The 23,137-nt window shown below is 53.7% G+C and overlaps 2 protein-coding genes and 1 long non-coding RNA gene across 5 annotated transcripts; all 3 read right to left on the bottom strand.

Moving 5' to 3' along the window:
• Window positions 1-136: 136 nt before the first annotated feature.
• On the bottom strand, window positions 137-4,703 carry LOC133886791 (probable LRR receptor-like serine/threonine-protein kinase At3g47570). Of its 3 annotated transcripts, XR_009903425.1 has the most exons (5): window positions 4,548-4,703; window positions 3,705-3,831; window positions 879-3,591; window positions 338-771; window positions 137-231 (listed from the first exon to the last, which is right to left on the bottom strand). XR_009903425.1 is itself a non-coding variant. In XM_062326629.1 (4 exons), the coding sequence occupies exons 3-4, from the start codon at window positions 3,574-3,576 to the stop codon at window positions 395-397; spliced, it is 3,075 nt and encodes a 1,024-aa protein (XP_062182613.1). In that variant the 5' UTR covers window positions 3,577-3,591; window positions 3,705-3,831; window positions 4,548-4,703; the 3' UTR covers window positions 137-394. The 3 variants fall into 3 exon arrangements, 2 of the variants coding, with proteins under 2 accessions (XP_062182613.1, XP_062182614.1); XM_062326629.1 differs by having other exon boundaries at window positions 137-771; XM_062326630.1 differs by having other exon boundaries at window positions 137-771; window positions 879-3,586.
• A 1,687-nt stretch (window positions 4,704-6,390) lies between these two features.
• On the bottom strand, window positions 6,391-7,779 carry LOC133886187 (putative receptor-like protein kinase At3g47110). The gene is made up of 2 exons (XM_062325923.1): window positions 7,151-7,779; window positions 6,391-7,043 (listed from the first exon to the last, which is right to left on the bottom strand). Exons 1-2 carry the CDS (start codon window positions 7,158-7,160, stop codon window positions 6,676-6,678), a joined length of 378 nt encoding a protein of 125 aa, XP_062181907.1. The 5' UTR covers window positions 7,161-7,779; the 3' UTR covers window positions 6,391-6,675.
• A 662-nt stretch (window positions 7,780-8,441) lies between these two features.
• LOC133886188 (uncharacterized) lies at window positions 8,442-9,689 on the bottom strand. Its single transcript, XR_009903363.1, has 2 exons — window positions 9,370-9,689; window positions 8,442-8,649 (listed from the first exon to the last, which is right to left on the bottom strand). It is a non-coding gene; the product is annotated as an uncharacterized LOC133886188 (long non-coding RNA).
• Window positions 9,690-23,137: the final 13,448 nt, after the last annotated feature.

Raw genomic sequence — 23,137 nt, 5'->3', positions numbered from 1 at the left:
GGGCCATGTTGGCCCAACCCCCACTAAGATCACGACGGCCCGAATCTTACCACCCTGATCTGTCACTGTAAAAGGAACCATTATATAGAGACTCTGTTCGTTATAAAAGCACATGACCAACCAAATACATGTTGCAAAAGCAAACCAGCGAACACCGATTTAATTTGAGTCCTTTGTTTTGTCAGTTCTACTACTGACAACATATAAAATGCAGTGTAGTACCTTACATATCTGCATCAAGGAGAACAAATATCTTACAGAGCCATCTCTCACGTAATTAATAGTACGAGAAATACTTGTTTATTTCAATAAAATAGACAATAAGAGATCACTTAACCAGAGAGAGAATTGATGTATTTCCGTAAATTATTCAGGAAAAAACTAAGATCATTGATCAGCTTATTCGGTTTCCTCTGAGATATGCATCCTTGATTCCATGGAGCTTTGCAGCCACCTCTTGCATGCTGATGCGCTCATTCGGGGACGACTTGGTGCAGCACAGCCCAATGTGGAGCACCGAGATCAGACAGTGTACACCATTTTCCTTGACAGCCGCTGGAGTTTCTTGGCCGAGGTCCAACTCTTGTTGAAGCTGGGGATCAACAATCTCCAACACCCTATCAGGCATGTTCATCTCTGTGAACCTTGCAATGCTCAGACCTTCCTTAAACATGTCATCTGTTGGCCTTCTTCGGATGAGTAATTCGAGGAGAACAACACCAAAACTGTAAACATCTGCAGCAGTTGACACTTCACCACCCGCTGCATATTCTGTAGATGGTGTATAAGAATATTTCAGTTCAAATATGCATGTTTCAAACAATTTTAAATAACACATGCAGCTACACAAGACAAGATAAAAAAATGGTCATCATTACCTGGAGCGACATATCCAATTGTTCCCTTTATTGCAATCGAATAAGTTGAGATTGAGTCACCGAAAGATGATGTTGTCGAATCAACTTCGAATCTTGCAAGACCAAAGTCTCCAACATGTGCTGTCAAATTGTCATCCAAAAGAATGTTGCTAGGCTTCAAATCACAATGAACAATAGTTCCTTGGTTGTTATGGTGGAGATATTCCAATGCATCTGCGACATCCACCACAATGCATAACCTTTGAGCCAAAGTAATGTGGCACAAGCCTGAAGAGTTTTCCTCATCTCCGTTTGAGTATAGTAGTTTATGTAAGTCCCCTCGTGGCATGAATTCATATATTAAAGCTTTGAAATCATTTCCTTCAGAATCGATACTTGAGCATGCAGTAAGGATAGGAACTAGATTGCGGTGCCTCACATTTCTCAAAGCATTGCATTCTGCAATGAAGCTCCTTTGTGCCCCTCTTGTCTCTAGGCTGAAAACTTTGACAGCAACCACATTTCCATCTTGAAACAACTCACCTCTGTACACATAACTGTATCTTCCTCTGCCGATTAAATTGGATGTGGAGAATCCATTAGTTGCTCTTGCAAGATCATTATAAGAAACTTTGGGAAAATTCCTACCAAAAGAAGGGAGGGACATAAATTTTCTCTTTTGTCTTTTCATGCACAATAACAAGACAACTGTAATGACCATAGCAAGTGACGCCACGCTTGCTAATGGGATCACTACTTTGAAAACTATCGATCGCATGTGCTTAGTTGTAGAACTTGGAGGTGTAACAGTGCATGCTGGAAGGTGAAGAACTGCTGGCCCTCCACAAAGCCCCTTATTTCCGTCAATCCTGATAGCAGTTGTGTTCTGGAATATACCTGTTTCAGGTACTTCACCATCAAGATGGTTAAATGACAAATCTAGTTGCTCAAGATACTGCAGACTACCAATAGACTGTGGTATGGATCCTGATAAGTGGTTGTGAGACATATTGAGTATTTCCAAGCTGCGCATGTTGCCTAGTGACGCTGGAATACTGCCGATAAGATAATTCTGGTCCAGCTCAATACCTTGCATACTTTCACAATTACCCAGCGTGTCAGGAATAGTATTGGACAGGTTATTTGACGAAAGAAACAGATAGTGTAGTTGTTTGGCATTGCCTATTTCAAGAGGGAGTGGTCCATCTAGGCTATTGAAAGATAACGAAATATATACTATTGTAGGAATGTTGAAAATCTCCTTTGGTATCCTACCATAGAGATTGTTATTGAAAATTCTCAATATTTCGAGGGCTTTGAGGTTTCCCAGACTTGGGGGTATCTTCCCTTTCAACTGGTTATAGTCTAGAGCGAGCTGTGCCAATTTAGATAAGTTCGAGAGGGAGGATGGAATATACCCAGTAAATAAGTTGTCAGATAAGTCTAATTCTTGCAAGTTTTTCAAAGTTCCTAGCCATTCTGGAATGGCACCTGTGAATTGATTTTCCCCGAACGATATAATATTCAGGCTACGATGGTTTGCTATACCAGTAGGAAAATCCCCCGATATTCTATTGCTTCCAATATACAACTCTTGAAGCTGATTCCCCGTGGAAAAGTTGCCAAATGAACTTGGTATCTCTCCTTCGAGCTGATTCCCATACAATGACAACGCACGCAGCTCAGTGCAGTTGTTTAGGCTATACATGAAATCCCAGTCTTGCTTGTCATGTGCCTGGAATTGATTGTTTTCCAGATTCAACCAGGTGAGTTCCTTTAGCTTTCCAATAGAACTAGGCACCACCCCAGTGAAATTATTAGATGACATGTCCACCGCGAATAGCTTAGTCGCATTTGTCAATGAACTTGGGATATGCCAATTAAAATGGTTGTCACCTAAATAAAAAAACTGTAGATTGGGCAATGAACTACCAAGATTGGATGGCAACTCTCCATTCAGATAATTGGAGGCAAGACTTAGTTTAACAAGAGAAGATAAATTAAGGATGGCTGGTTGAAACCTTCCCGATAGCTTATTTCCAGCAGAGTCAAATAATTGTAGCATGGGCAGCATCCCAATTTCACTCGGGATTTCTCCATTAATCTGATTAAAAGCGATATTGAGCCGAGTTAACGTTGTGATGTTAGACATGGAAGGGGGAATGGTTCCAGTGAGATTATTCTTGAAAATCTGAAAGTCATGAAGGCGAGGAGGCAGATTGGCATATGTAGGCAGTTGTCCAACAAGGCGATTGCCATCCAGCCATAGCATATTGAGATTGGAACAATTTGCAAAGTCAGGTATCTCACCTTGAAATGTGTTATTACTCAAGTAGAGATATCGGATGCGACGTAAACGACCAAGGGAGGGAGGGATTTTTCCACTGAATATGTTTGTCGCTAGGAATAGGTGTTTTAGGAACGTTAGGTTCCCGAGTGAAGGAGAGATGTGCCCGACTAAACCTCGATTTCCAAGGTCAAGAGAAGTGACACGGCGCGGGATCTTCCTCCTGCACATGACACCTTCCCAATTGCAGAAATGGGTGCTATCATTCCAAGACAACAAGACTTGCTGTGGGTCGAGACTGATTGCCTTCTTGAATTCAAGTAGTGACAAGCGATCGGTCTCGTTTCCATATAAGGAGCTGCAGATGATGAGTTGTGCACTTGAAGCCATGAGCACCAAAAGAAGTTGTCCGACCATAGCACTAGCCGTCATGGCTGCTTAGCTACCCTGATTGAACGAAGTGAAATTTTAGAATATTTTTTCTTACCGGAGTGAAATTTTAGATAGTCCATAAACATTCACATTTAGGAAAAAATAAAAATAAAATCCTCGTGCAGTACCTGAATGACTCGATGCCTTTTTTCTACCCCAGATTTTCCCTTGTGGGAACTCACGTTCTGTTCGATCGCTCAGCAGTGTTGAACACAAAGTGGAAGTCTCCACTACAGGATGAATATTATGTATGACCTGCCATTCAGAGTTGACATGAGAATTTGCTTCAGAACCTTACAATTGTAGTACAAGGATCACATTGCTGAAAGAACAAAAAAAAGGAGCCTCAAGGATCAAAGAATCAGAGAAAGGGGACATCTAGCGGCAGCTGATCAAATCAGTTCCAGGACACAAACTAGTTTTCTGATCAGCTGACAGCCTCTGCACTAGTGCACTGCGCACTGCAAGCCGTGAGCACTAAGAGTTCTGTTCAAATTGCAGTGACCTTTGGCTAGTTTAGCTGCCTTGGTTGAATTCAGATCATGACAACATGCACAGATGAAAAAACTAGGGAAAGTTTCAGATAAATATTAATAAGGAACTATTGCCAGCAAGTACACATTCAGATTCTTTGAATGTGAAGTACCCGGCGGTGTTTTTTCTTTTCATTTCTACTACTTGAGCTTTTCCTTTGTCTGAAGACTTGAAATTTCTGTTGTTCAACAAGATAGAACACAAAAGTAACACTGCCGGTTACTACATAAAGTTTAACTATCATATACAAATAGCTAGCTAGATAGGTAGCACACAAATAGCATCCGATCGGCAACACACGTGCAGTTTGTGAACAAAATTAAAGCTTAAAGCTAAACGAATTAGATTATTAGCTAGGGAGGAAAATCAACGAAGCCGTGCTATCTCGACAACAAATTAAAACGGCCGGGGATAGGAAGTAAACAAGAGGTGCTTACAGCTAGTACTGTTGGTGCATGCAGCGACCATCGCTCCGAGAAGCTAGCGGTTCAGTGACCCGAACGGCCGCGTGGCGCAAGCACCGATAGAGAGATTGCTGGTGATCAACGGGGCATCATGCCGGGATGAGGAAGCTACATATATGTAGATAGATAGATGCAGCAGGTGTTCCTTGATTTTAATTCAGTTAAACTCGTCAAAGACGGTTGCCGTGGTGACCCAATTTCCACGAAGAAAAGAGAGAAAGCGCCATCCATGAGACTATTGCCAAAGATGAAAGCTCCGTTGATGCGTAAACTTCACGGGCCTATTTTAATTCCGCTATTTAGACGATGAGCTGTTGACATGGTAACCTCCCAATCAACACAGCTGTTATTGACAAGGTACTACAGAAAGTGGAGGCGGCTTGACTTGCCATGCGCGCGCGCGAGCACACATACACAGCAGAGCAGCAATCAATTAGCTCTAGAGAATATAGTGTGCTGATGTCCTCCGATGATCTTGAAAGGGGAGAGTACAACGATTTGTCCAACTACATTTTTCTCCTTGAACCCACACATGTATTCAAACCAATCACCAGTGTTAATACAGAGAGGATTGTGTTCAAAAGTTGATTAGAAATCCATAGTTGTAGTAGAAAAACAAATTACACAAAAAGAAAGAAAAAATAAAATAGACAAAGACTATCATCCCAAAATTATTTTAGTTGTCTCTAATGGTATTGTATATAGGTAATAGACTTGTGGTCCTATGTACCTCAGGGATCAAGCATTTGACCTGAAAAGTTGCGGATGAGATGGAAAAAGTGCCACAATTTCTTCCCTTCCTCCGTCCTGAGCATGAGTCCACCCATTTTCCCCCTCTCTTTCACCCTCTGCTACTACTGCTGCGTGAAGCCATGCCCATACGGGATAGGGCGCGTCAGAGATCAGATGGTGCGGGTAGAGAGGAAGGACCTAGTTGTCTCTGCTGGTGTTGATCGAACGTGGGGTCGCCGAAGGGGAGCGGGCAGCGGCGGCGGCGAGATTCGACGCTCGTTAGGCCTCCTCTCTCAGTCCTAGTAGAGATTGGACGGAATTGGGCCTTGTTGACCACGGGAGCTCCTTCGGCTTGCTGGAGATGTGGAATAGTCAGCAATCATAACATATGCCATATATACATTATTACTTTTACTTAATATCCGAAGAAGTATTTGCATCCGACATTGTCTGTATTCGAATCGTCACATATTTGATTCATATCAATCTGCATTCGTGATCGAAACTAGCCATATTCGTATCTGTATTCGGCACTATCCATTCCCGACTTCAACTTCGAGTAAAAAAATAGGATAAGATATAGGATCAATGATATCTGTCTGTATCCAAACCAATTGCACCTCTACCCGTGGGTTTCCTGGCCAGCCCAGAAAAAACATTTTCCAAGATCATCTCAAGAGAAACAAATCATGACTCAGAACAATAATATTAACGAGAATATGTTTTATTCAATGCCCACATAAATACTCTATCCTAGAATTACTAAAGGAAAGCTAGGGTTGGCCGGATAAATGGGCTGAGCTAGAGAGTATCGGGACATTAGACAAACATTGTAAGTTATCGGGTAGACCTGTAAGCAGATTATAAAACTCATGCCCGACTCACTACTTCGTGGGTACCCGACCCTCTATGCCCGTCGGCAAATGACCATGCCCAACTCCATAGTACGCGGTACCCAAAGGTACCCGAACTCACGGGCAGGATTGCCATTCCTAATCTGTAGTTTGCAAAACCAAATATGTGATCGCGATGTTTTTATCATGCTCATACTTTGCTCACCTCCCAACCAATGAATGGTTACAGATTATCTTCTTCAGGGTAAGCACTGGAACAAATACATATATGTTGTAAAAGCAAACTAGCAAACACGTTTCAGTTTGCTTTATCAGCAGTACTACTGACACTACATAAAATGTACCGCAGCACCTTGCTATTTGTTTTGTCACGTACGCAATACAAAGAACCACCACGTGTGTATCCGAAAGAGTAATGATCGATCTCACTAAACAGCAACCGGCACACACATTCTATGTGATGTGAGTGTTGATAACTTTTCGGTAAATTGTTCAGAAATTACTGAACCGCGCCTTCAGTTTCCTCTAAGATATGCATCCCTGATCCCATGCAGCTTGGTAGCCACCTCCTGCATGCTCATGCGCTCGCTGGGGGATGGCATTGTGCAACACAATCCAATGTTAAGCGCACAGATCAGACATCGTGCACCTTTTACCTCGACAGCTTCTGGAGTTTCTTGGCCGGGGTACAGTTCTTGTAGCATCTGGGGATCAACAATCTCCAATACCCTGTCAGGGAAGTTGATCTCTGCAAACCTTGCAATGTTCAATCCGTCCTTAAATATGTTATCTGTTGGCTTCCTTCGGATGAATGTTTCAAGGAGAACAACTCCGAAGCTGTAAACATCTGCGGCTGTTGAGACTTGGACACCCCCTGCACACTCTGTAGATAGTGTAATATATGAAGAGTTCAGTTCCAATTCACATGTTCAAGTAAGAGTGTAAATAAAAATATACGGCAACATAATACAAGATGAAATTAGCCACTACCTGGAGACATATCCGATGGTTCCCCGTACTGCAATCGAAGAGGTTGGGTTTGTATCACCGAGAGATGATGCTGTCGGATCGACTTTGAATCTTGCAAGGCCAAAGTCTCCTACGTGAGCTATCATGTTCTCATCTAGAAGAATGTTGCTAGGCTTCAGATCACAATGAACAATAGTTCCTTGGTTGCTATGGTGCAGGTATTCCAATGCATCTGATACATCAACCATAATGTTTAACCTTTGAGCCAGTGTAATGTGGTTCAAATTTGAGGAGTATTCATCATCTCCTGTTGAGTATAGCAATTTGTACAAGTCCCCTCTTGGCATGAATTCGTATATTAGAGCTTTGAAATCATTTCCTTCGGAATCGATACTTGATGATGGCCGGTGCTTCTTGATGAATGCTTTCTCCCGGGATGTTGTTCGTCTCCCGCCTCCTTCCGCTGCTACCCATTTGCTGCAGAAATATCAGAGGGCAACCTTCGGCCACCAGATGGCAGGCTGATGAATCCAACATGGCTCTTCCCTTCTGAATGAACTGCTGCAGATCAACTCTGATCCTGATGAGTCTGAATGAATCGGATGCTCCACACTTGTAGGAAATCTATAGTTCTGTAGTGCTCATATGGACTGCTGCAAAGAAGCAAAAGAAGGCTACATGACGAAGTTCTATAGTCATGACGTGTATCAAACTGAAATGGAAGAATTTAATAGTGTTCTAAAAGACATGTATGCATGTATTGATGGACGACATAATTGTCATTTTGGTTACTGTATCGAGTTATGGATTGCTTAATGCTTCTTTAGTTCTTTTGTCTTGTTGGTGACAGTACATTGACGGTGTCCTGTTGGTTGAACATGATCTCTTTCTCTGAAAATGCAATGATGTTAATTAGCTAGGCTGCTAGGTTTGTTCAGATAAGGTAATGAGATGTGATCTCTTTGTATCAAATCTGTTGGCTAGCGATTTAGCTATGCCATCTAGTTAATGAGATGTGATCCTATAAAATGAGATGATGTATCTTTTGCTATTTAATTATGTATTTTAGTATTTTAGAAATATGCTACAAGTTTAATCGGATGATAAACGTGCTACAAAATGGTAAACAGTGCACCCAAAACAGTTGATGGTATTACAGACTTTTAACATGCTGTAACACCCCGGGGACCAAAACAAGCCCGGAGGGTCACTAAGGCCAACCTACAAAATCTGTCGAAAGCTGCGGGAAAATTTCAGCAGCACCCCCCCTAAAAGTGGAGGTATAACAGGCAACAACACCAGACAGAACAGATATAGAATATCACACTAGCAAAACAAAGATCCTAGCAACGAGGTACAAGCCTCGACCAAACAACTGAACCACCATCAAACTCATTATATACATTACAGGGCAAAAGACAAAATCTAACAGAGCATCAAGTTTAGCCCAAGAGAGAAGGTAAACGTGCAGGCGACGTGTAGCTACCCATCCCGCAAGCGATTGACACCTCAAAAGGAACCTGGAAAGAAAACACGGGTGAGATTCGAAAATCTCAGCAAGTGAAAGGTACTTTGCAAAAGCTATTAGCCACAGATGAATGTGCTAACAATTCTAAATAGAAACTAGTAATGAAACAGACCGCCAACACTAGGAGAAACAATTATGACTAAGCAAGTCCAACGATAACATTAATCATTTAACATTCGGTTGGTATAAGCCTTCAGAGCCGCATATATATCTATATACAAGCTAATTAAAGGAAATAAGATTTGATGCAAATAACCCATTGAATTTCATAAGAAGACATAACCATGCACATGACATGCTCTCCTCACCCTTACCCCTCCTCGGGTAACGTAAGGGTGTGCACCGTACCCCTCCTCGGGTAACATACGGTACTGTACCGGTACGGTCGCGGCCAGAAGACGACGACAAACTTCCAATGCATGAGATGTATATGTATGACGTGCTTCAAGCATAACTATCATAACTTCCGGAATATGCTTGAGACTTCGAAATTAAACATTGCATAAAACAATAATGAACAACTGCATAATGGCATATCGTGCTTACTGCACTTCTTAAATCAATCATCGAGTAAACTTCTGGAAACGTAAACAACTTAGTAACCATCTCATCATCAGTTATTCAGATTCGATGAATGCATTGTAATTAAGGAATGTAGGCAATCCAATAAGAGGTTAAAGCGTAGCCATTCACTACAATCACTTGCCTTTACCGACGATGAAGCCGGGCACTAGTCGTGACGTGAGGTTGCACCACCTGCGAAGGATTGACGACGAATCCGACGAAAATCCGAAATTTCCAAATTTTTTTCCCTTTTCTTCTTTTTCTTTTTTTTTCTTTCTCTTTCTTCCTTTTCTTACTGGCTTCTTCTTCCTGTGCTGGTTTTGCTTGCTTCTTCTCTGTCACTCGGTCAGTACACAGGGAGATCGGGAGACCACGGCGGCGCGCGGCAGCAACGCAGCAGCACAGCGCGACGGCGGCTCGGCAACGCGCGGCGCGCGCAGCAGGCGCGGTGGCACTCGGCGAGGCGCAGGGCGGCGCGCGGCAAAACCGAATGTTGCATTTACTCTCATTCATCTCTCCGATGAACTTATTCAGGATCATCCCCCCAGCCGAATCTCTAAAAAGGGGTCTCTCAGGATCCCTGCGACAGGAGTTAATCCTCCGACAGCTGGCGTGCCAGGTAGGGGGGAACATCCCTGAATCTGTTTGTTTGTTTTCTTCCACAGAAAAAATGGCCAGTGGACACCGCCTCCAGTGTTTCGGCTCCAGTTCCAGTGAGGAAATGCAGCCCCTCGCACAGGAGGTCCTAGCTGCTGCTGTGTCCCAGCAGCAGCCGCAATCTGCACGTGCGGCTTTCCCTCCCAAGGGGACCAAGGCGTTGGGCCCAGCAGGGCCGCAGCCGCCGCCGACGCACCATTCGACCCCCAGCAGGTGGCCGAAACTCCGGCCACCAGGTCCGCCTCTGGACAACGCCAGGTGCCTCTTCGGCGTAGGCTCGCTTTCAGCGAGGCCGGCCCCGGGAGCACGCTGCTTGCGGCGCACGCTCTCCTCAGGCATCCGCCTGTTCAGGCGACTCCGGAAACCCCGGAAGGACGCTGGATCCAAGAAGTCGCTGCCCTGGTCGGCACCGCTCGCCGCCAGGTGCTGGCCGAGAATTCTCGCGCCACCACCCAGCGTGGTGCCACCCGAACCGACCCATCAATGGGCAACGTTCGCACAGGCCGGGGGGGCCTCTAGGCGGAGTGCCACCCCCCTGGCCGCGTCCGAAGCCCAGGACCTCCGCTTGCGTCTCAATGAGCAGAGGGGCCACGAAGATACGCGCGTCACTCTCGAGCGCCAGCGGGAAACCCGGCAGGAGGCCGAGGCTGAGGACCAAGCTTCCTCTTTTCCGGCCCACGATCGCCAGGATTCCTTGGCTCGCCGGCGTTCTCCGCCAAGGAGCACCGCCCGCGCTACGGGGTACGGCACCGGCTGCCGTGCCTTCTCTAGTGAGCTCCGACGGGTCAAATGGCCCTCCAAGTTCCGCCCTGAGCTGCCGGAGAAGTACGATGGGTCCATCGACCCCGTCGAGTTCCTCCAAATATACACTACGGCCGTCCAGGTGGGCGGAGGCAGTGAAAAGGTGATGGCAAATTATTTCCATGTTGACTTGAGGGGCTCCGCCCGTTCTTCGCTCATGAACTTACCCCCAGGATCTATTAGCTTCTGGGATGACCTTTGCCACCAGTTTGTGGCTAATTTTCAGGGCACATTCACGTGCCCCCGCTTGGAGTGCGACCTTCATGCCGTCAAGCAGCAGGAGGGGGAGACGCTACGGCGCTTCATTCAGTGTTTCAGCCAGGTCCGCAACACCATTCCGCAGATAGCCCCCCACGCTATCATCATCGCCTTCCGGCAGGGTGTCCGCGACGAGCGGATGCTCAAAAAGCTAGGTACGCACGAAATCGAGACCACTGCGGAACTCTTCGCACTGGCCGACAAGTGCGCCAAGGCGGCGGAGGCCCGGGCGTGGCATGCTCCGCGCCCCGCCGCCGACCAGCCAAGTTCTTCCCGCTCTGACAGGCGGGAAAAGAAAAAGAGAAGAAAGCGCGAAGCCGCTCCTGTCGAACCGGCCCAGGGCCCCGCCTATAGGCCGACCCAAGAGCCCGATCGCCGGCAAGAACGCCGGGCGGCCGCCGACAGACGGCCCGCGCCCACAAGGGCCCCGGCCAGGGCCCCTCCTCGGGCTCCAGCTCTCGCGAGTGCCCCGGCACCTGCAAGGGCACCAGCACCCGCAAGAGCCCCGGCACCCGCCCAGGCTCCTGCTCCAGCGAGAGCCCCCGCTCCCGTAGTGCCCGAGCCAGGCAAATGGTACCCCATCCACCAGACCAGATGGCACGATCTCACGGAGTGTCGTACGGTCAAAGGCCTCGTCGAGCAGCGCCAGCGGGAGCGCGATGAGTCCCACGGGGGAGGCGACGCTGAGGCCGCCCCCAGCAACGCCGATCTCGGCTTCCAAGAACCTGAGCATACCATCGCCTTCATCGATGGAGGCGCCTACACGCCTTCCTCGCGGCGTGGCATCAAGGCCATGCGGCGCGAGGTGTGCTCGGCAACCCCGAGCGAGGAGGCCACGAGGCCCCTGAGATGGTCGGACGCTCCGATCACGTTCAGTATAGTCGACCACCCCTCCAGTACTGCAGGCGTGGGGCGACTACCTTTGGTAGTGTCCCTCACCATCTGCAATGTCAAGGTCGGCAAGGTTCTGATCGATGGGGGTGCAGGCCTCAACCTCCTTTCCAAGGAGGCCTTCGAAAAGCTGCAGGTGTCCTTCAGGCGTCTAAAGCCGTCGCTTCCATTCTGCGGAGTGACACCCGGGCACTCCCTGCCCCTCGGGCAGGTCGAGCTAACCGTAACCTTCGGGAGTCGGGACAACTTCCGCACGGAAAACATCCTCTTCGACGTCGCGGAGCTCCCCCTCCCCTACAACGCCATCCTCGGGCGTCCGGCGCTCGCCAATTTCATGGTGGCTGTGCACTACGCGTATCTCACGGTCAAGATACCGGGCCCAGCAGGCCCCATCTCCATGACCACCGACTCCGGCGGCGCCATTTCCTGCGCCGAGATGTCGTACATGGCTTTGGTCTCAGCCCAGGCCGAGGCCGAAGGCTGCACAGGGGGCCCTGGACCCTCTTTGTCCAAACCCCGACTCACCGCCGACGCCTCTGTTCCTACGAAGGAGGTCGTGGTGGGCGAAGGCGCCTCCCAGGTCATCCGCATCGGCAGTGGCCTGGAAGGCAAATAGGAAAGCACGCTCATCACCTTCCTCCGGGCTAACACCGACGTGTTTGCATGGCAACCGTCTGACATGCCCGGGATCCCTAGGGAGGTGATTGAGCACCACTTGGCTGTGCGCCCGGACGCACGCCCGGTGAAGCAAAAAGTTCGGCGGCAGGCGCCCGAGCGCCAGGAATTCATCCGGGAGCAAGTCAGCAAGCTCCTCGACACCGGATTTATCCGAGAAGTCCTCCACCCCGAATGGCTGGCAAATCCAGTTATCGTCCTGAAGGCCAACGGCAAGCTCCGCATGTGTGTGGACTACACCGACCTAAATAAGGCTTGCCCTAAAGATCCTTTTCCTTTGCCCCGCATAGATCAAATTGTAGATGCAACTGCGGGGTGTGATCTTCTATGTTTTTTAGATGCAAACTCTGGGTATCACCAGATTCGCATGGCCGTAGAGGATGAAGAAAAAACCGCTTTTACCACCCTGGTGGGGACTTATTGTTATATGTCAATGTCTTTTGGTTTGCGCAATGCTGGGTCTTCTTTCCAGTGCGCCATTCGCATCACCCTTGAATCGCAGGTTGGCCGCAACGTCGAGGCCTACATCGACGATCTCGTGGTCAAGTCCCGAGACCGCGCCACCCTGCTCGACGACCTTGCTGAGACTTTCAACAGTCTCCGCACTACCCGCCTGACGCTCAACCCCGAGAAATGTGTCTTCGGGGTACCCGCGGGCAAGCTCCTCGGTTTCTTGGTTTCCAGGCAGGGAATCGAGGCCAATCCAGAGAAGATCCGGGCCATCGAGCAGATGCGACCCCTGGCTCGACTCAAGGAGGTCCAGCGTCTCACCGGCTGCATGGCGGCCCTCGGGCGCTTCATCTCCAAACTTGGGGAGCGGGGGCTCCTCCTCTTCAAGCTTCTGAAGAAGACCGGTCGTTTCGACTGGACGCCGGAGGCCGAGCAGGCCTTCCGCGATCTGAAGAAGTACCTCACCTCACCACCCGTGCTGGTGGCTCCCTCTGAAGGCGAGCCCCTACTACTCTACGTATCGGCCACTCCCCAGGTCGTAAGCATGGTGCTGGTGGTGGAGCGCGACGAGTGCGCAGGGCCAGGTGCTGGGTCCCAGCTCCCGGCCGCCCCTGGGCACTCACCCATCCTCGCGGCTCCCCCAGAGCAGGGGGTCGAGCCTGAGCCCTTGGCTCCCCCCGAGCAGGGGGTCGAGCCCGAGCACTCGGCTCCTCCCAACCAGGGAGTAGAGCCCGAGCACTCGGTCAGCCCCGACCACACCACCGAGCTTGGGGGCTGCGACAACCCCTCAGGTGACGGCGCCGTCCGGGCCCGCCGGGTACAACGACCGGTGTACTTCGTCAGTGAAGTCCTCCGGGAGGCCAAAACAAGGTACCCCCAGGCTCAGAAGCTGCTCTACGCCGTGCTCATCGCTTCCCGGAAGCTGCGCCACTATTTTCAAGCGCACAAGGTCTCGGTGGTTACCACGTATCCACTAGGATCCATCCTCCGGAACCGAGAAGGCAAACGGGCATGTCATCAAATGGGCGGTGGAGCTGGCGGAATTCGACCTACACTTTGTCAATCGCCAGGCAATCAAAAGCCAGGTGCTCTCTGACTTCGTGGCAGAGTGGACACCCGTCCCCGAGGTCGTCCCAGAAGAGATTTCTGCACATCCCGGGCACGATGCGCCCGGGTACTGGATCATGCACTTCGACGGTTCCCTCTCGCTGAAAGGCGCGGGGGCCAGAGTGGTTCTCACCTCCCCAATTGGTGAAGAACTCCGGTACGTCGTGCAGCTGCAGTTCCGCGCATCCAACAACATGGCGGAATATGAAGGTCTCGTCGCTGGCCTCCGAGCCGCGGTGGGCCTCGGGATTCATCACTTCCTGGTCAAGGGAGACTCCCAGCTGGTGATCAACCAGGTATCCAAAGAGTACCAGTGCACGGATCCTCAAATGGCGGCGTATGTGGCAGCAGTCAGGAAGCTGGAGAGGCGCTTCGATGGCCTGGAGCTGCGGCACATCCCTCGCAGCGACAACACTCTGGCCGACGAGCTCTCCCGCCTGGGCTCCTCCCATGCGCGCGTCCCTGCTGGAGTCTTTGAAGAAAGACTCACACGGCCTTCCGTCCTGCCTGCCGAACAGGACGAAGGGGAAACCTCGAACTCAATTCAGGGGACCCCGGCGGTGCCCTCAGTGGGAAGCCCCGTCAGGGTGCCGCTGTCCGGTGAGTGTGCTGCACTTGCTGAATATTCTCAAGATGCCTCGTGGATGGACGACATCCGAGGGTACTTGAAGGAAAAGTTCCTTCCCAGGGATGAGGCGTCTGCCGAAAGAGTTGCTCGGCAGTCCAAACGCTATGCCATAGTAGATGGGGATCTCTACCGGCGTAGCGCAGGCGGTATACTCCTGAAATGCATCTCCCGGGCAGAAGGCGGTGAGCTCCTCGCTGAGATCCACGAGGGCGAGTGCGGTGGCCATTCATCGTTCCGCACGCTGGTCGGGAAGGCCTTCCGGCAAGGTTTCTACTGGCCTATAGCCCTCCAGGATGCTTCCGAGCTGGTTCAGCGCTGCAGGGCGTGCCAATTCCATCCAAAGCAGATTCACCAGCCAGCTCAGGCTCTTCACACCATCCCCCTGTCATGGCCTTTCGCGGTCTGGGGGCTGGACATTCTGGGTCCATTCCCCCGAGCAATCGGGGGCTATGAGTACCTCTACGTCGCCATCGACAAGTTCACCAAGTGGCCGGAGACGTTCCCAATCATCAAGGTGACCAAGAACACGGTGCTCCAGTTTATCCGCGGCATCACCAGTCGCTTTGGTGTCCCGAACCGGATCATCACTGACAACGATACCCAGTTCACGAGTGCCCTGTTCGGGGACTACTGCGAAGACCTCAGCATCAAGCTCTGCTTCGCCTCCGTCGCTCATCCTCGGAGTAACGGATAAGTTGAGCGCGCCAACGCGGAGATACTGAAGGGCCTCAAAACCCGGACCAATGACGTGCTCGCAAAGCACGGGAAGGGATGGGTGGACGAGCTGCCCGCCGTGCTATGGGCTAACCGGACCACGCCAAGCCACGCCACTGGGGAAACTCCATTCTTCCTCGTGTACGGCGCTGAGGCGGTCCTCCCCTCCGAGCTCACCCTAGGCTCCCCTCGGGTGCATGCCTATTCTAAAGGCGAACAGGAGCAGCAGAGGCGCGACGACGTCGACTACTTGGAGGAGCGCCGGCGGCGTGCCGCCGTCCGGGCGGCTCGGTATCAGCAATGTCTGCGATGCTACCATCAGCGCCATGTCCGGGCCCGGTCTCTCGAGGTGGGGGACCTAGTTCTCCGATGCGTCCAGTCACGCGAAGGAAAGAATAAGCTGTCCCCTATGTGGGAGGGTCCCTTCACCGTGATCGGGGTCCCGCGAGAAGGTTCTTTCAGGTTGGCAGCAGAAGACGGGCAGCCGCTCCCCAACCCGTGGAACATCGAGCACCTGCGCAAGTTCTACCCATAGATGGCCATGCTCGCGGCTCAGGTCAACCAGGTCGGGGGCTTCCCCCTCCCCCCCCCCCCGCCCAAGTTGACCGGGGGCTACCACTAGCTGGGTAAGTCACCCAACCTTGTAAAAAGTTGTCAATTCAGTATGAATATTAATGTACAATCGTGTGTCATTTTCGTTTTTCTGGATTTCATATGTTTAATCTGTTTGGTGAGATGCTCGATTGTGCGAGAAAAGTTCGCTCTCTCATTTTCCCCGCTAATAAAAGAATCCCGATCGGTATGCGCGCGGGCAGCTGCTGTTGACTTACGTCCGATGTGGTAGGCTGTGGTGTTCGGTGTCGTGGCAGATCTCCGGGCACTACCGAGTCACTGGGTGCTCTGGGTAATCCTATCGCTCGAGCCGCTCGAGTAGTCCGGAGCCCAGGCCCCAGGGGCGGGCTGTCGGTGCTCGGTCTGGTCTGTCATACCCGGGCACCACCGAACCATAGGACCTCTGGGTTATGCCTTTGCCTGCTCTTGTCCGCTGGTCTGGGTATTCGAGACGTCTCGGGTCAAAAATGAGAGCAGTCTATAACAAGTACCGCACTAACAGAGCGCACCAAACAAGGATTTTTTCCATTCTCTCTTAAGTCACAGATCGACAACTAAAGCAAAGGCAGCTCGATCGCGAGGGCCTCGATGCCTAGGTCGCTGCTCGGCCCCATGGGTCCTCGGGTGGTCCTACCGCTTAAGCATGAGTGGTCGAGATCACCCGGCCCCGGGCTCCTCACGCGCCCCTTGATGCTCGGGCACCCCGGCTGAGGGAACCAAGTCCCCGGGCACCCCGAGCTCGGAGCGCACGCCCCTCCTGGATCGGTTGGCCGAAAGGCCGACGGCTGTTCGGTGAGTGGTTAAATTCAGACGAATTTACGTTCAATAATATTTAGTTCCCGAGTCATCCTCGGGGGCCCTCGCATTCTAATCTGCCCGGTGAGATGGTCTCCTCGCGCACAAAACCCTACCGTGCGTCCACTTTTTCCTAGAACGACAGAACGGTCCATAGAAAGGTGTACCGTACGTGCGGTAATGTCCGATCGAAGTTTTTCATGGTGGTCGTGGTGTTCGGTCCGCTTTTAGGGCCCCGAGCACTACCGAGTCCCTGGGCGCCCTGGGTAATCCTACCGCTCGAGCCGCTCGAGTAGTCCGGAGCCTAGGCCTCAGGGGCGGGCTATCGGTGCTTGGTCCGGTCCGTCTTAAGCCCGGGCACCACCGAACCATGAGGATTCTTGGTCACATTCCCGCCCGCACGTGTCTCCAGTCTGCTGACTGAGTGGTCGCAAGATGGAAAAGTGTTCACCGGTCATGGCGTGTTCCGTGCTGGATCGATCTATCTCCCGAGCAAGGAAGTTCGTGTCTTTGTCTCTTGACTTAGTCGATGCGGACTCGCGAGGGCTCGGGGGCTGAACGCGCCGAGAAGGACGGTCGGGACGACTTCGTTCTCAGGGACGGAAAGGTCGGGGTCGGACCGACTAAGTACTCCCCGGGGCATCAAGGCAAAACATCAGAAGAAGCACTAAGTACTCGAGTATATCGGAGTTGCGAGCCCAAAGCAAAGCTTGCATTATATTTACAAGGGGAATACAAGCGTTTCTAAGGGATCACTCCCGTATTTACATCAAGTCAAAGACAAATGAAAGAAGGAGAAGCTACAAAAAGCCTAATCGGAGTCGGCTTCGGAGTCGGCGTCAGAGTCATCACGGCCACCCCCGGGGGCTGGCGGCGGCGGCGCTTCCCGAGTGAAGCTGGCCGCCACCTCGGCGGCAGTGCTCCGAACCGCTTCCCGGGCGGCCTCTCCCTCGGCTTCGACTACTCCTTCCCGAGCTGGCTCCAGCGGGAAGTTTGAGTCTCTGCTCCGGTAGCAGGCCAGGACGTGCTCGGCCACCGCTTGGGCCAAGCCGCGTCCTTCCCGGGCGGCAAGCTCCTGGATGGAGTTCCAGGACGAATCGTCCGGGGGCGTCGCCCTTCTTGTCCACGACGAGTCGCCCAAAGCCGGCCCTCGCCACGGACCGCCGCATCCGCCGGAGTGTGTCCTCCAACATTTGCTGCAGGTTAGCCTGTGCGGCAAAGGCGGCCTCGAGTTTCTCCTTCGCGGTCCGCAGCTGCTCCTCGAGACCCTGGCCTCGGGCCGTGCCAGAAGAGCCGGCGTCGGGTGCAGGGCCGGTGGCTTGCTTCGCCTGCGCCACCAGTTCGGACAGAGCCCGCTCACGGGCGGTCAGCTCCGCCTCGTGCTTAGCGTTTTGCTCCTCCTTGACAGCGGCGGCGGCGGCCGCCTCGGCAGCCTCACCCTCTCGGTGGGTTAGCAAGTCCTCCCGGGCGCCCAGGTCCACCGCCGTAATCTCGGTGTCGAACTCCCAGATGGCGACGTCCTCCTCCCAGCGTCGGAGATCCCCTTCAGTATTCTGGAGCTCCGCTGCCCAACGCTGGAAGTTGGCGTGAGCCCGATCGACCTCGCTCTCCCGAAGGGTCAGGTCACCTTCGAGGGCCTTCGCCGCCCACTCGCGGTTCGCGACCGCCTCCTCCCACTCCTGCGCCCGCCTCTCCCTGGCAAGGGCCGCGGCAGCCTGCTGCCGCGACGCCTCAGTCAGGCGAGCGATGTCTTCTCGCTCCCGCGCAACTTCTGCGCGGGCGCTCTCCAAAATTTCCTGCTCCCGCGCGATCTCCGCACGGGTATCCTCCAAGAGCTTCTGCTCCCGCGCGGCCGCCGCGCGGGCCTCATCCATGGCGCTTTGCTCTTCCTCGTTGGCGGCGCGCGCCCTGACGAGCCGAGCTTCGAAGGAGCACTAGGCCATCGTAAGCCGCGCCCTCTCCGTGGCCAGCGTGGCGTGCTCCGCCTCGAGCTGCGCCACCTCCCCATCCACCACCGCGCCCAGCCGCTCGACCGCCACCCGGACGCTCTCGATCGTGACCGAGAGGGGGTCGGCAGGCCGGCCGGGCGCTGGTTGGGCGCTGGGTTCCCCGCGGGCCCCCTCCGGGGGGTTCGGGGTTCTCAAAGGTCGTAACGCCATCATCCGCCCCGGGCTCGGCACGCCCGGGGTAGTTTCGACCGGCGCTGGGCACTCGGGGGACGGCTGCGTCTCCGCCTCTGCCGCCACGTCTACCGGCGCCCTCTCGGCCGCCGCGTTCGCCAGTTCCGGCATGGCCGCTGCTTCCGTCATGCCCACCTCGGCCGCCACATCCGCTGGCCCCGACACGCCCGCCACTTCCGCCGTCCCCGCCTCCATCGCCGCGTCTGCCTGCCCCGGCTCCGCCGGTCGGCTTGGCTCGGGTGCTAGCGTCGGCGCCGGCGCTTCTCGAACCTCGGTGGCACCCGAAGGAGGCCTGTAGAAGAATGAAAAATCAAAATCAAAGTTTAGTTCGGGCGAAGCACGCCCAAGAAGGAATGAAAGGCAAAACTTACGTGGTCCTGGTCCCTCGGTACTGCCACTTGGCCGCCGGGATCCTGAACTCCGGGCCCGATGGCACCGGCCCGGAGTCCTCCCTCACCCTCTTCCGTCGGGGGCTCGGCGGGGCTGCTGCGCAGTCTCCGGGCGCCGGGGCGGGCCCCATCCTTACGAGGCGCGGCTCCAAAACCGGGAACGCCGCCACCGCCGATGGCGATGGCGGGGACTCCGGCACGGGAATGTAGAGCCGGGGGCGCTTCCCCCGGTCCTCCCGCGCCGCCGCTGTTTCACTGTCGGTGGTGTCTCCTTCTTCGGTGCGATGGCTGCTGCCCGCAGCGGCCCCACCGCTGGCCTGCGGCTCGCTGCTCGAGGCGCCCGGGCCACCGGTCCGCACCAGACTGCTCGCGGCCCCCTTGCTGGCCGCCTCATCCAACCCTGGGAGCTTGGGGGCCTCAAGGCTCCGGCTCCTCGGCTGGTCGACGAGCCCCTGGACATCAAACTCCGGGAGCTTCGCCTGGATCGTCGTGCGTTCGGGGTTGGCGCAGAGCGCCATCTCCCTCCACGGGAGCTCCGCCCAGCTCGTGTCCTCCACGCCGGTCACCACCCGGATCATGCCCCTCAGCTCCGCCGGGCCTAGGTCCCAGCTTGCGCCGATTTGGGTCCGGGTGATGTCTTCGGGCCCGGTGTAGAGCCAGCATGGCCGGGCCCGCTCCCGCAGGGGCGCCAGGCGGCGGCGCAGGAAGTCCTCCACCACCATCACCGAGGTCAGCCATGCGTCACGCAGGAATCTGATGCGCTCGAACACCAGCTCCAACCTCGCATCCTCCGGCAGCGGCGCCTCCCACGTCGACTTCTGGGGCTTCGCCGCCACCTCCGGTAGGGCGAGACGGTCGTGGGGGTCGACGTCGACGAAGAACCAGTCCCGCCGCCACTCCTCCCATTTGCTTCGCAGCACCTGGGGGATGTACCACTCCACCATGCTGTCTCGCAGCCGAAGATTGCAGCACCCCGCGACGTCCGCCGTTGAGTACCCTCTCTTCTTCCCGGCCGATCGCAGGACGAAGAAATGTCGAATAAGCGTTACTGACGGTGCCACTCCCACGAACATCTCGTGTAGGTGCGCGAACACCGCCAGCACGACGACGGAGTTGGGGCTCAGATGCACCAACTGCATGCCGTAGGTGTCGAGGACTTGGAGGAAGAATGTCGAGAACGGCGGCACCAGTCCGGCCGCCACGAAGGATGTGAACAAGACGATGCGACCGGGGATGGTCGTCGCCAGCGAGAAGTTCGCCGGTGTCACCACCGAGGCCCCCTGCTGGCCCTCGGGGACCAGCAGCTTCCTGACCTTCTCCGCCGCCTCCTCATTCTTCAAGCGAGACTCCGTTAGCACGCTGTCCGGAGTCCTGTCGCGGCAGCTTCCCCCGGCTCTCGGCATCTCGTCGGAGGGGGAGGTTGTCTGGGTGGTGGAGAGGAAGAAAGAGAGAAGCGCTTTGATCGCCTAAGGGATTCTAAGGGCTCAGGAGCGCGAAGGAAGCAAGAGCAAGGTCGCAAGATGGCGTAAAGAGGGGGGCGGATTGTTCCCCTCCCCCTCTTATATCTCAGAGAATTCAAATGTCTCCTACCAACGGCGCACTCGGCGGGACGGTTTCCTCGGTCGACGCAACCGCCAGGTGAATCTCCTACTGGTCGTGTAGCGTCAGCGGCTGCCAGGCGTATTTTCCTCGATCTGGACGGCAGCCGCGCGTGCCGCCCGTCCCGTTGTCATGCCATTCAGGAGTTGTGTGGACAACGCGTCCAATCGTCTCCCCGTTGGGCCGTACCAAGGGTCCGAATCTAAAGGGCCACCTGTTGAAAGCTTGCCACGTGGCATCCACGATAGCCCCAGCCTCGTTCGCGACGAAGGGCCCATCCGTAGTCTCCGTGCCGTCGCCTACCAATAGGCCCGGGGGCTACTGTCGGTGTATCAAGAACCGGAGGTCCCTGAGTCCCGAGGCCAGGCCAGCCATCCGCCACATGGCGCCATCCCGCGAGGTCCCTCCTGTGGGGTGAGGAAAGTTCAAGTCCCGCGAGAAGGTGCTCGGGGCCACAGTCTGTGGTTCCCAAGCACCCCCGTTCCCTGATGATCCGCGGAGTTTAAGTACCAGGAAGAAAGTGCTCGAGGAGGTGCCCGGTCACCCCCGAGCGCCCTAGTCCCCCGACGATCAGAAGAGCCAAGTTCCGGGAGAGAGTGCCCGGGACTGCGTGTGGTAGCTCCCGAGCGCTCGGTTCCCCGAGGATCCGCGCAAGAGTGCTCGGGAGAGAGTGCTCGGGGCTGCACGTGGTAGCCCCCGAGCACGCAGTTCCCCGAAGGGTCGGGCAAGAGTGCTCGGGAGAGAGTGCTCAGGGTTGCACGTGGCAGCCCCCGAGCACCCGGTTTGTGCAAGAGTGATCGGGAGAGAGTGCTCGGGGAAGTGAACAGTACCCCGAGCACCCGGTGCCCCGAGGACAAGGATAGGCATTCTCGGGAGAGAGTGCTCGGGGAGGTGAACAGTACCCCCAAGCACTCGGTGCCCCGACAACCCAGAAAGACCCCCGAGGCACCCGCCGATGAGGTGTCAATCAGTCAGAGGTCCGAAGCCACATTTAATGAGCGTGCGTGGCCTGACATCCCCAACTGCCCCCGCCGCAGTGTCAGTTCCTGCCATGTTTTGGCAGAGAGGCGTGGGGTTATTATTTGCACGGGTCCCGTCCCGTATCATCTGGCGTGTCTCGGGATAACATCGCCAGGATCAAAGCGTTCCGTCTGCCGCCCTACTATGGCAGAGGAACAAGATAGGGCAGGCACGTCGGTTGCTCTGCGGCTGCCCGGTGGGTCCTCTCTAAGGCGCCCGTTGCCAGGGCGTTTATGGTGACAGGTGACCAGGCGTGCGCCGCGTTTTCCACCCCCGGTCACTTCACCCAGAAGGAATGATGACGCCTTTCCCAGTCATGGCATCTTGGAACTTGTGCCCCCCTCCTTCCCGTTCGGGGCATGTCACAGCCGACAAGTGCTTAAAAGAGCCAGCAACACAGAAGAGAAAAGAATCGAAGAAGGGAACAAGAGACCGCAAGCACCCAAGTAGCGAGAACGGAACCATAGACGAACACAACGCACAAAGGACAGTCCCTGCCCAAGAACAAGGAGCCTCAAGCTCTTAGTTAGAAAAATATTCTTGTAACCAGCACATCCTTGAGGGACTTCCTTAGGACAGTTATTACATCCATACAGGAGTAGGGTATTACGCCCCCGTGCGGCCTGAACCTGTCTAAATTCCGGTGCATTTACTTCTCTTTGCACTAGATTATCACCCCCACCACCGGTCGTTGCATTTACTCTCATTTATCTCTCCGACGAACTTATTCAGGATCATCCCCCCGGCCGAATCTCTAAAAAGAGGTCTCTCAGGATCCCTGTGACATGAGTTAATCCTCTGACAACAGCTGAAACAAACAGACCCTTAGTTGCTATGGTGCAGGTATTCCAATGCATCTGATACATCAACCATAATACTTAACCTTTGAGCCAATGTAATGTGGATCAAATTTGAAGAGTTTTCATCATCTCCGGTTGAGTATAGCAATCTGTATAAGTCCCCCCTTGGCATGAATTCGTATATTAGAGCTTTGAAATCATTTCCTTCGGAATCGATACTTGATCATGCAGTGAGGATAGGAACTAGATTGCGGTGCCTCACATTTCTCAAAGTATTGCATTCTGCAGTGAAGCTCTATGGTGCCCCTCTAGTCTCTAGCGGCTGAAAACTTTGACAGCA

Source organism: Phragmites australis, chromosome 12 (assembly GCF_958298935.1).
Source record: "Phragmites australis chromosome 12, lpPhrAust1.1, whole genome shotgun sequence".
NCBI classification, from domain to species: domain Eukaryota; kingdom Viridiplantae; phylum Streptophyta; class Magnoliopsida; order Poales; family Poaceae; genus Phragmites; species Phragmites australis.
Note: the sequence above shows the minus strand (reverse complement) of the source record. Positions and strands in the feature narration are given on the sequence as shown.

Bases quoted from the DNA above. Each gene is read 5' to 3' on its own strand.
- LOC133886791 (XM_062326629.1), bottom strand. From the start codon at position 3,576: ATGACGGCTAGTGCTATGGTCGGACAACTTCTTTTGGTGCTCATGGCT. The intron at 772-878 runs GTAATGATGACC...CACCATCTACAG, and splicing joins AATTGGATATGTCGCTCCAG to AATATGCAGCGGGTGGTGAA.